Raw genomic sequence first — 12,856 nt, 5'->3', positions numbered from 1 at the left:
GTTGGTAAGTTGATTTGTTTGTAATTTGCTAGAGTTTGGGGAGGTTGCAAGACGGTGGGGAAGAATGTTTCTACAATATATCCTAATGGAACATATTTAAGGTAAGAGATTTGGCTTTCCTGAAAAATGGCAGGAAGTGCTAGGTGCAAGATTTGAAAGGTTGCTGATAAAATAAACTGCTTTTCTCATCCTTTATTACTTCCTTATTCTTAGTAACTCTTAGCAACTGCATTTCCCAGAGTGAAATGACAATATATGCTGATAACATGAAGTTTGCCTGCCTTATCAGTCAGCAACTTACAATTTCTTTCACCTAACAGGTTGCCACTGGTGAATTACAGCAGATTAATAATTTATAATCACTTTTAACAAGAACTTTAGAAGAAGGGGAAAAAACATTACAATGTATTTCTCCTTTCACATAAGGTGGTCAGCTAAAGTTATAGGGAACTCAAAAAGAGACAACTACCTTTTCCCTGCAAAGAATGTGTACCTTATTGTGTAATTTATAAACCAGGTACTTGAAATCATAGAAGACGTTTACTGAGTAATCTAAGGCAAATTTACCCAGTATAACCTGAGTTTAGTTCCCAAAAATCAGTGGTTCTTAAAGGATGTACACACAGGGTTCTGTCTAGGAAACCTATGGAAATTGTCTTCTGGTTTGCAGGTGCTTTAGGGAGTCTCCTCCTCTCCTATAGGGGGGCTAATAAAAATATTTTCTCTCTCCAATTAGTTTTTCCTAGAATATTTTTCAGAACCTGTGTTTCATGTTCCCTATTTCTTATTTTATTTATGAGTAAATCATATCCCTCAGACCCTTATGGGGATGGACTGCCATTAAATCATATATAATGGACATTTAATAAATATTTATTTAATTAATGATTTTTTAATCTATTTAATTTGGAAAAAAAGTATTTTTTAATTCCCTAGTGTCATTTTTCTCATCTTTACAATGAATATGGGGCAGCTAAGTGGCACAATGGACTCATCTTCTGAGTTAAAATCTGGACTCAGCTATGGCACCCTGGGCAGCTCATGTAATCCTATTTACCTCAATTTCCTCATCTGTAAAATGAGCTGGAGGAAGTACTTGTAAAACATTCTAGCATACTTGCTAAGAAAACTCTAAATATAATCATGAAGAGTTGGTCAAATGATTCAACAAGAAAAACAAAGAAAACACAATATTCCTTTAAAGTCTCCAGAAGAAATGGAGTTTTCACACAGCTGCCCTAAGCAGCTCAGAAAATTGTTTCCCTTCAAGTTATCTGAAGACTGTGTTATACACAACAATTCTGAGAGTTCACCTTTCCATTTCACTCACAGAGTTTTTATTAAAGTCCAATTAATTATATAAACTGCTTTGCAACCTTAAAAGCATTGAATAAATGAAATAATGAATAAATGAAAAATAAGTGAATAAATAAAAAAGGTTTTTTTTATTAAGTATATTTTGTGCTAGGCACTGTGCTAATCTAAAAAGAGTCCCTGCCCTTAAGAGGTTTATATTCAAATAGAAGTTAACACATATATATAGGATTGGTGACCAGGAAAGGGAGTTTGGGGTCTGGGAAGTTAAAAAGATTATAAATTAATATATTTTAATATATAAAGTCCTCTTTTCAGGAAATTGTGGCTGATTACTGTACCTGGACCAAGAAATGGGGGCAGGCAAAATGGAGAGGGAGGAAGTATGGCATTAGATAATTCTAGCTATCATTATTATAATTATTATCCCTCAATGAATAGCAAGGGATATTTACTTTCCTTTTGAATCTACTAGCGCTTTGCAAAGTGATGGTTTTTGTTTTTTATATCCCCAGAAACTTATATATATTTTCATTGAAGCTAATTTATTATTTTCCAGTGATACCTTTCTCTTGGATTCTTCCTTGATACATGGGGAAGCTTCCTTGAAGCCATATGTGTAATGGACATCTAAAAATCCAGAAATCAAATATCAGGAAATATGGGCACATGTGAGTGGTGGGTATAGCTGGGTATATTGGAATCACTCCCTAGAATAAACTCAACTGTTTCTTTAATAGCAGTCTTTGAGTGTGGAGTATGGGGACAAGATTGGGAGGTGGAAATTAATATCACTTGATCTTCAAACTGAATTAAATTAGAAGGGAGTATTTAGAGTATAATATGATAAAAGGTGGCATATAAGATAGAGTATCATGGTATAAGTTGTCATAAAAGATAGAGTAACATGGTATTAGGTAGTATATTATAGCATAATATGCAACAGTAATATAGAAAAAAATTTCACTTGTTCACAATCTAATAGGTAAATTAATAAAGTATCTCTGATTTTATCAGTGTGGGAGAATTCCTGGTTGAGAATTCTTTCCAGTGTAGATTTCAACCCATCTATGAATTAGTAGATTAAAATATCAAAGATTTTAAGCTGGAAAGGAGGTTATAGTTCACAAGGTACAAAAAGTTCAAGTAATTTATCTAGATTCATAAACCTAATAAATATTAAAAGCAGCATTTGAATCCACTTCTTCCTGCCCTTTGGTCTAGTATTCTATCCATTATGCCTTTCTAACGACCTATTAATACTATGACTTTCTTCAGTGCAAATATCCCAGTCTAGATATCTCCAGTTCTTCAAAACCAATCTAGTCAATAGTTTTCTAACCAAGACAAAAAAACAATTTACAAAAAGAAAAAGCAAGATTTCAATGTGTTATTTTTTTCCTTACTTTTAGCTTGAAATGATGACAACATTCTCTTAAAGCCTACAGAGAAAATCTCACAATCAAGAAAATCCCCATCATTTCCTCTCTAGTTACCTGAAAGCCATATTGTGTGAGGCGGTTCCCAGAGCTCGCCTTCCCATGATGCATAGGGCAAAGGAAAGAGTAACTAAAGGAGAATCCTCATCGCTGTCCAAACGCTGCAAAGGTTGAGAGACAAGAATGATCATTTTACTTTCAAATTACCTACAGCAAGTACTGAACTAGAAAATTTATTTCTATGCACAGAAATATAGAATTTAGAGTGAGACTTTTTAGATGTTTTAGCCCAATCTTCGACAAACTGCAAAAATCGCTACAGTGAGAGATGATCACCTAATCTATGTTTGAATATCTAGTGACAAGCATCTCATTATTTTATAACTGAGCCCATTTCATTGTTAAAAAGCTACAAGGAGGTATTATTTGAAGAGAAGAAAGTTGCAAAAATTAATATGAGTACTCAAATCCTATTAGTTCTCACCTTATTGAGGTTCCATATATAGACCCTTAATCTAAAAGTGAATGAAATTGATTTGAATTTAGCAAAAATTAATAGGAGTCATCTATATACTCATATGAATAGTGCCAGAGGAGAGTGGGGTCCTTATAATCATGGCCTCCTGGTTTAGGAAAAAGAACCTTATTTAAGTACCAAAAAATGCTGAATTCTCTTTCAGTGAAAAGTCTTCTGCTTTAGCTACAATTATACAATCTACAAATAGAAATTTTCTTGCAAAGAGTTTCTGTCAGATGTTAAATGATTCACATAATGACAGAATATCTTTTGCAAGAAAAAGAGCTCCTTCAATCAAAGAGCAAAGTCATGAGGCTTCAGTTTGTTGGGTTCACCAGCTGGGATTTCTAGAATGGCCATCAAGATAATCATTCACAGACCACAACTTGGTTGAGAGAAACCACTGTGACCTGTGAGAGTAGTTACTGATTGACTAATCTGATGAGAACAAGTTTTGTGATTGCTAATCAATAAATATTTATTGCTGAAATGTAGCACAGGTCTTGGATGAGGTCATAGAGATTATACAATTATTCTCTAGAGGCTATATTATTCTCTCTGTATCTAACATCTAACTATTCTGTATTTGTCTTGAAATTTCAGACACAAACATACATACATGCATATAGAGACTCTCTAACCTATGTATTCATGCAATATATATATTTTATATATGTATATATGTATGTGTGTATGTACTCACCCTTATTACCAAAGACAAGACAATGTTTTTGCTTTTGTCTATCCTCAACACAAAGTAGAGTTTCTGCTACATAATAGGAACTTAACAGATGTTTATTGATTGATTAATGACTTCATCCCTACCCCTCCACACCCTATACTTTTATTCTTTACTGAAGTTTTCCCTAACTTGTAACTGCAAGGTTCCTTTTACTTTCTTGGTTTTTTTTTCAGAAAGTCTTGGTTTTTTTTTTCAGAAAAAGCACAGTGAAAAAGGACTTTCAAACTATGCTTCCATTCTTTTTTTAAAATTTTAATGTATATAGACATTTCTATAAACACATTATATATTATATATGTACATGTGTGTACATGGGGATATCTGTGATTGTGTCCACATACACATACACATATGTACATACATTTTCCTTTTCTCATGGCTAAGAGATATCATTCTATTCCAGAATTAACCTCATAAGAAATAACTAGACATAGTGATTGTTCAGCTGTGTCTAATTCTTTATGATTCTATTTGGGTTTTCTTGGCAAAGATACTGGAGTGGTTTGCCATGTCCTTCTCTGGCAAATTAGGCAAAAAAGAGATTAAGTAACTTGTCCAAGGTCACACATCTAGATTAAAAATTAAGTTGATTTAATTTCAAAATGGATCTGCAGAAACAAAGACATAGAGTCAAATCCAGACTCCAGGTCCAACATGTTTATCCACTGAGCCATCTAGCTGCCTCAATCATATGGTAACAAAGTAATAAACTAGGTCAAATATTTGCAGGGCTACAATAATAAATTATAAGTTATAAATTACACTAATTGGCAAATCATCCTGAAGATGGATTTCAGTAGAAATATACTTAGTGTAATGTAAAAACAAACAGTTTCAAAGATAAAGTTTATGAACAATGCAAACTATAGTGTCCCTAAGATACCTGATATACTCATAAAAGTGTATGTGGAGGCAAAGGCTGCTATATTCATCCTTTCACTCTATAATAGTTAATGGTTTTTTAATTCATTTTTTCACCTAACCTGTGATTTTATTGGGATAGGGTATTATCCATTAGAATATTTTCTCTATTAAAATAATGCAGAATGGCACTTACTCAGAAAGTCACCAGGAGCAATGAGAAATTAAATGAATTGTCAAGGATAACATAGCCATTGTATGTCTGAGGGTAGGGAACTCAAACCTAAATTTTCCTGACTCGAGTCTATCCACTAGCTTATATTGTTAAGTTGTTTAAGTCAGGTCTGCTTCTTTTAGAACCCATTTTGGGAGTTTTCTTGGCAAGGATACTGGAATGGTTTACCATTTCCTTATCCAACTCATTTTATAGGTGAAGAAACTGAGGCAGTGTTAAGTGACTTGCTAAGGGAAAGTACCTGAGGTTGGATTTGAATTCAGCTCTTTCTGACTCTTGACCTGGTACACTGTACAGTGCCCCCAACCACCAGGCTATATGCAAAATTACTTAAGTATTAATCTTTTCTACATGAATGAAATCAATTATATAAAATAATGAACTCAGTAAGCATATTACAATTGTGCTCTCCGACCATTGTGCTATGAAGCTTCCCCTTGGTACTCATACATCCCCACATACCTCCCGTCTTTTGCGTGCACAAAACTGAATCCATTCCAGATACACATTACAGTAGCTCGCTCTGGTTATCCCTTGAAGACATGGAACATAATCGTCATCGATGTTAATGCTGAACATTGCAAGATCACGTTCAATGTAGTGCCACTTGGCAAAAGGCTGTAGGGACTTGAGGATTGATTCGTTTTTGATCCAGGACAGGAGTTTAGGGGAACTCACTGTAAAGTATATTATACTCTGTGGAGGAAAAGCAAGAATTTGAGAGTCTTTCATCCATTATAAAAGTCAAAAAAGTTACACCTGAAAAAGTAAATCAGGCTCCAGAGAATGAGAAAAATTTTCATATATCCTCTTAGTCCTGTTTCCTGTTGGATATAACTCATAAAACCACTTGTACATTTGTAAAATGTCTTGTTTCAGCAGCTATTGGGATAAGGAAGAAAATTATCAGAAAGCAATGGTTAGCAGAGCTTCAGTGACTAGAAGTGCAAAAATGGATAAAGACAAGTATCCCACTACATATTCCTATAGCTTCCTCTGCCTTTTTTGGATGGAGACAGGGACACACATGTTATATACAAGAATATAATAAGAATCATCAAATATGTCAGTGACATAGGCTAGGTATACTTGGAAAACCACTTAGAGAGGTGAAAGTGCTCTCTCCCAAGGACTCAGGATACCAGCTTATTCACTGATGACTTTATTGGGAACTTATGGAATCAGACTATTTAGGATAATAAAAATAATAATAATAGTTATGTAAATCTTTAAGATTTGCAAAACACAAAAATATATTTTACTTAATCATCACAATAACCCTATTAGATACCTGCCATTCCCTTTTTTTCTGTGTACACTCCTAGAGAAGGACTGTCTTCTTAATTTTTCTTTGTATTCCTAATGTTGGCTTAATACCTTACACAAAATAAGTGCTTAATTAATATTCTCTGATTCCTTCTCTCTCTTTTTTGTCATTGTCTCTCAATCTCTGACTTTAAACTTTGCCCAGGGTCAGAACTATCTGAGGCAGAATTCAACATCCGACCCTTTATCCATGGTAGCAAACAAACAAAAACAAAAAAGAAAAATCTGTTGTTCTTAAAAATAAACAAAAAAATGTGAAAATATGACATTTTTCTTGGGAAAGGTATTTATGGATATCAAATTATCTATGATGGCCTACAAAAAGCTATTGTTTTTCTCTCCATAATCAGATTGTTAATTTGGAAATACCATGGCTTTTTATTGTCAAATGAGAAAAAAAAATACACACCTTCCTTCTACCTGTACAATCTGTTCAAACTCTACAAAGGTTTTCTACAAAGCCTTCCTATAGCTTGTAAATGGCACCATTTTTCAAAAATTTTTCTCTGTTCCTAAAAAAAGAAAAATTCAAGTTGTATACATTCATATGTCCACTAGCATGTTGAAGGGAACTGGGGAAGAATTTGCTTCCTTTAAGTTTCCACATTCCCATCAGAAAAGATAAACTGAAGTGGAGCCTAATGTTTCTTAAAGCTTGATCCTGGTGCTTGAAGCATGATTGTGCATCTCATCTAGACATCATCTGCTGCGCATGGGTGTGCAATCATTGTCTTTGATTTAGCCAGAGAGGATTCATGTTCATGATGGGATCAAATTCTTAATTGGTAACCTTCTCTGACCATTAAAACTACAGGCCTTTCAAACAATGAAATGAAAGCAGTTACATAGAGGCTGCCTTGAACAAAGAAAGTCTCAGGTCTCCAATATCTGTGGAAGTAAGGTGGGAATTCATCTTATGATTAATAGGCATTATTTCCTCACACCCACTGTGATGGTTCCCACCCCAGCAATCCACAGTTCCTTCCTCCCCACTAGGGGAACCAAGATGATTGGACATTTTGCTTGGTTTTGTTTTAGTCTTTAGTGCCCTTTCCTACTGGCCTCTGGCTAAATGAATGTAAAATAGTGGACTCAGCCTTTCACAGATGCTAATGTACTGATGGATTTGAGAAAGTTCCACCCAGTAATGAGGGAAATATTCTAATCCTTCAGGCTGAGAAAAAGTACTATTATCCTCTTACTTAATGGCAACAGAAACTCCTCTGTTAAATGGCCCTGCTATCCCCAGACTCTAAAATGAGCCCAGGAACATAAAGTCTACAAGGTATCAACAACAATTGGAAGATGGCACAGTGGAGGGCACTAGACCTAAAAGGAAGCAGACCTGAGTTCATATTTGGTCTCAGATATTTACCGAGGACCAGTTCTGTTTGCCTCAGTTTCCTCAGTAAAATGGGGCTAATGATACCTCCTAGAGTTGTTGTAAGGATAAAATATCTGAGAAGTTCTTTTGAAAGAAAGTATTTAAAAAGTTAACTCATTGACTATCTAGTAATAGTGGTGATTGTAATTTTATTTGTAGTAGTAATAGTAGTAACAATAATAACAAAAGTAGCAATTGAAGCTGTAGTAGTGGTGATAGTGATGGTTGTAGTGGTAGTAATAGTGATAGTGATAGTGATAGATGACAGACATATAATCCATGACTAGATGTAATGGAAGTCTTTCAATTTGACAAGATTGTAAATATATAGGATCATAGATTTAAAGTGGAAAGAAACTTTTAGCTTAGAAGTCGTTGACTCTATTCCTCTTTCTGATGTTGAAAAGAGAGATAAATTAATGGGGCAGCTAGATGGCGCGGTGGATAGAGCTCTGGCCCTGAAGTCAGGAGTACCTGAGTTCACATCCGACCTCAGAAACTTAATAATTACCTACCTGTGTGGCCTTGGGCAAGCCACTTAACCCCATTGCCTTGCACAAAAAAAAAGAGAGAGATAAATTAAGTGACTTGGCCAAGGTCTCCCAGTTACCAAATGTGTGAAACAGGATTTGAACCCTCCTCTTCCTGATCCACTTTCAGTATCCTAGCCAACAAGTCATGCAGGCTCTTATATGGTTTTACCACAACTTTCATTCTGTTTGATAATTAAAAAAAAAACATCACCTCTGTATTATAAAGAAGAAGCCTAAAGCAGGACTTCAGTGGAAGGCATAAAAGATGGCAGGATGGGATTAGTTTATGAAAATAAAGGTGGAAATGATAATAATAACAACAATACTAACAGCTAGCATTTATATAGATCTGAAAATGTTCCAGATGCTTTTAAATTATTATTTCATTTGATCCTTACAGCAACCCTAAGAAGTAGGTGCTATTATTATAATACAGATGAGGTTATTGAGGCAAACAGAAATTAGGTGACTTTCCCAGGATCATAGAGTTAGTAAGCATTTGAGATTGGATTTGAACTCAGGTCTTCATGAATCCAGGACCAGGACTCTTTTCACTGTACCATCAAATGCTTAGGGAAAAAGAGAGAAGCAATCTTATCTCTCTCAGAATTTAGTTACAGCAAAGTTTTGTCTCCAAATATCCACAGCAAGTGTACCACATAAGAAAAATAGAAAAAAAAACAAGGAAATGGGACTTATTAATTCACCATTGTAGCCTGTTTTCAGTGGATACCTAGAGCTACTTGAAAATGGATATTAGACAGATTAGCAAGGATTTAGAACTTTAAGAGCTAAAAAGTCTGGTCACTTACTCTGTGACCTTGGAAAATTCATCCTCTTTTTCTCTGCTTTAGGTTCTCTAGGTAGATAAAGGAAATCATAATATCAAGATCTCTCATAGGTTTGTAAGACAAGACCACCAGAAACATCCAGATTATAAACCACACAACATTTTTCATCCTGATTTCTTAGGACTGATGGTAGAGGATGAAAGCAGCATGTAAAATTCTTCAGGATGCATCAAAATGAAAGATACAATAGGAATAAATAAAACTGATAAATATACATGCAGTATCAGAGAGCAAGATTCAAACAAACAAACAAAAAAAAAGATGAAACATATCCTGAAGCCCTTTGGAGACAGCTGTCCCTCTAAGTCATTTAAAATATCTGGCCACTATTATCACAGATCTTTTTGAATTGTCCTTTAAAGTGTAGATCAATATTTTAATAGAGAGCTAATTCTAGGGAGATGGACAAAGATGGACAGATAGTACAACATGATCATTAGGTGAGATATATCTTTCATTCTCAACCTGCAAAACAACTGATAAACACATTTCCTCTTTGAAGAGACTGAAAAGCAGGGCACTCAGAGACAGTTGATTTCTTGAATACTAAGAGGTATTTAAACAGGAATAAACTGAGGAGAGATAGAGAAGGCACAGGGGAAAATCTCAAGTTGTCAGGAAGGAAATGATTTCAAATATATGCAGAGAGGCTGAGGGAACTGACCCACTTTATTAGGAGAGAACAAAAAAAAAGTACTTTAATATAAAAAAATTATTGGGGGCTTTTTTCTTCCTTCTTTACTTCCCTGTCCAACACCCCCCCCCAAATAAAAGAAACTAAACTCTTAAAACTTGAAGTAGTTCAAAGAAACCAAAATAATTTCATTCACTCAGCAACCAAGGACAGAAGATACTAATTTTTTTCCTCTCTGAAAAGAATTGGTTCCTCCATTTTAAACAGCTATTTAATTATTCTGAATTCTGCATGGCTAGCTTAAAAGTGAATGTATTGTATAATTACCTGCCCCCGTTCACCCACCATCCCCTCCTCCAAAAAATATATTGCTAAATGTCATTTGGTATTGTTATTTAGGAGATGACTGGGTTGGCAATTGCCTACTAAAAGTACTATCTTTGAATCACAGGACGTAAGAGTTGAAAACAAGATGAGGGATCACATAGCCTAGATCATGGTAGATATTTAATAAAAGGTTTTTGGTTAATTGATTAATCATTTGACAAATGAAGAAACTGAGGATCAGAGTTTAAAAGTGACTTGCTCAAAGTCACATAGCTAGACAAAGGTACAAGTCCAGGGATCAAGGGATAAACTAAGTGATAAAGCATTTTAATATAAGTGAGTTCTGTAGGGATAGAAAGAATCTTGTTCTATTTTAGATCAATTCATTCAAAATTGAGAAATATTCTGAGGGGCACTATTGGGTCTCATTTGCATACACACATTATATATATTGTTTGATACCCATGCCTAGTCTCATAATCACCTTCTATGCCCTTAACTTTTTCTTCAGAAAACATTTTTTCCAAGATAACCATCTTATTATATGTATTTATATTTATATACAGACAGATGCAGAGAATTATGATGCAATAGCAGAAATATCTTTTTATATAATATTAAGTAATATAAACATTTTGATTTTTAATTTAATTAATTTTTTCCTTTAATTATCTCTCTCTCTCTCTCTCTCTCTGTCTCCCCTCTCTTTTGCTCATCATGACTCTTAGACAGGCTCCCTAGTCTCTTCCAAAAATTATTTGCCAAGTCAGTCCCCATTCTACATATATGCATACATGTACTCATATATATACATATATTCAGAGAATTATGATGACATAATAGAAATGCCTTAATTATATATTAAATGCACATACATTCATTCATATATATATATATATATACACATATAAACTCATATACATACATATATATACATCACACCCAGCAGCTAGATGACACAGTATATAGAACACTGGATCTGGAATCAGGAAGACATGATTCAAATCCTGTTTTAGTAACTGTGTGACCCTGGGCAAATCGTTTAATAATGCTTGACTCAGTTTCCTCATCAGTAAAATTAGCTTGAGAAAGAAATGGCAAACCACTCCAAGAAAACTCCAAATAGAATTATGAAGTCAGACACAACTGAATGGTTGAATGACATAACTACAACTATATACATGTATATATGAATATATATACATATATATGTGTATGTATTTAACAACAAAGTCATGATTTTCTAGAAGGATCCCTAGCCAATTCCAAATGAGGAGTTTGCAGAAGCCAAGTCAGTATCCACCCCCACCACACACACACCTCATTTTATCTTTATTTCTTTCTCTCCCTCCTTCCTTCTCTCCCTCTTTACCTCTCTCTTTTCCTTCCTTCTCTACATTCTTTCTTTTCTTCCTTCCTTTCTCTTTTTTCTTCCTTCTTTCCTTCCATCTTCCTTACTTTTTTATTTCTCTTTCTTTTCCTTCCTTCCTTCCTTCCAAATATTTGTAAAGCACTTTGCAAAACTTAAATACTTCATATATATGTTAGATATTTTTATTTTTATTATCTCAATGGGCAGGGACTTTATTAAGACATCCCAAACTTTAACCCTGGGAACAGTGATGTCAAACTCAAATGGAAGCAGGGATCACTAAATTGTATTTAAGGATTCTCATTGGCTACATATTGACTTCACACACACACATTTATATAAAATTTTATTAAATTATCCATTTAGGTAAATATTTTCCAACTACATTTTATCCTTAGAAGTATTGTGGACTCATATGTGACCTGCCAGACATGTTTGATACCCATACCTAGACTCATAATCACCTTCTATGCCCTTAACTTCTTCTTCTTCAGAAAACATTTTTTCCAAGCTAATCATCATATGTCCTTTCTTCCCCATTCTACTTTCATACATTTTGACATTTTTCCTCCAAGGGAAAGATTCCAAACCAGTATATATTTTCTATACCTTTCTAAAAGTTGTAACTTATGACTCTTAGTGCCCCAGGCATCTTTCTAAGACTATAATTTATAGATGAGTTGCTGAAGTGTATGAAGGCAGGAGTTGGGATTTCTTTGCACTAGGAATTCCCTAAACTGCCAGACTCATAGTTTTAGATGACAACAAAAACAATAAATCCCAAGGCTCAAAATATCAGCCTGGGATTTACAGGAACTGGTTCAATCCTGTAGGTTTCTCAATAATGGTTTTTGTCCCCACTTGAGGTTGACTTTAGGAACACCAGAATTTATCTTATGCTTATAAATGGTCACTAAAACTCTCTCTTTACTTTGGACATCCACTTTTCTACAATAAGCTATATAAATTTTTTATTTTTAAAGTAATACCTTGGCTCCTGTAGTGAACAAGAGAACATTACTAGAGGTTATCAGGGTAGATTTCTATTTCCTCATGGGTCACATTCTACCTTTACTATATAGGGCAGAACTATCCTGAGTGAGAACCCCCACAAGGTAAAAGAACTTTGGGGCTACTAGGGAGTTAAGTGTCCCCAATTTCAGTGTGCCAGCCTTTCCCCAAAGATCTGCACAGTCCATGTAACTTATAAAATTGTCCCAGATGAGTCTCCAAAAAGGGATACATTCCAGGTTTGCCCCCCCTAAGCCTAAGGCCAGGCTCTGTATCTTGCTGCCTCTTGGTAGAAACCTTCCCTGGTCAT

The 12,856-nt window shown here is 34.6% G+C and overlaps 1 protein-coding gene across 1 annotated transcript in view; it reads right to left on the bottom strand.

Moving 5' to 3' along the window:
• The window catches only part of PCNX2 (pecanex 2), a 413,266-nt gene that overhangs the window by 41,637 nt on the left and 358,773 nt on the right, over window positions 1-12,856 (bottom strand). The window contains exons 27-28 of the mRNA XM_074222998.1: window positions 5,571-5,804; window positions 2,811-2,914 (exon numbers count right to left, since the gene is read on the bottom strand). Coding sequence (XP_074079099.1) covers window positions 2,811-2,914; window positions 5,571-5,804 — 338 coding nt within the window. The remainder of the gene's footprint in view (window positions 1-2,810; window positions 2,915-5,570; window positions 5,805-12,856) is intronic.

This window comes from Macrotis lagotis, chromosome 2 (genome assembly GCF_037893015.1).
Source record: "Macrotis lagotis isolate mMagLag1 chromosome 2, bilby.v1.9.chrom.fasta, whole genome shotgun sequence".
NCBI lineage: Eukaryota > Metazoa > Chordata > Mammalia > Peramelemorphia > Peramelidae > Macrotis > Macrotis lagotis.
This window is presented reverse-complemented; position numbering and strand designations above follow the sequence as displayed.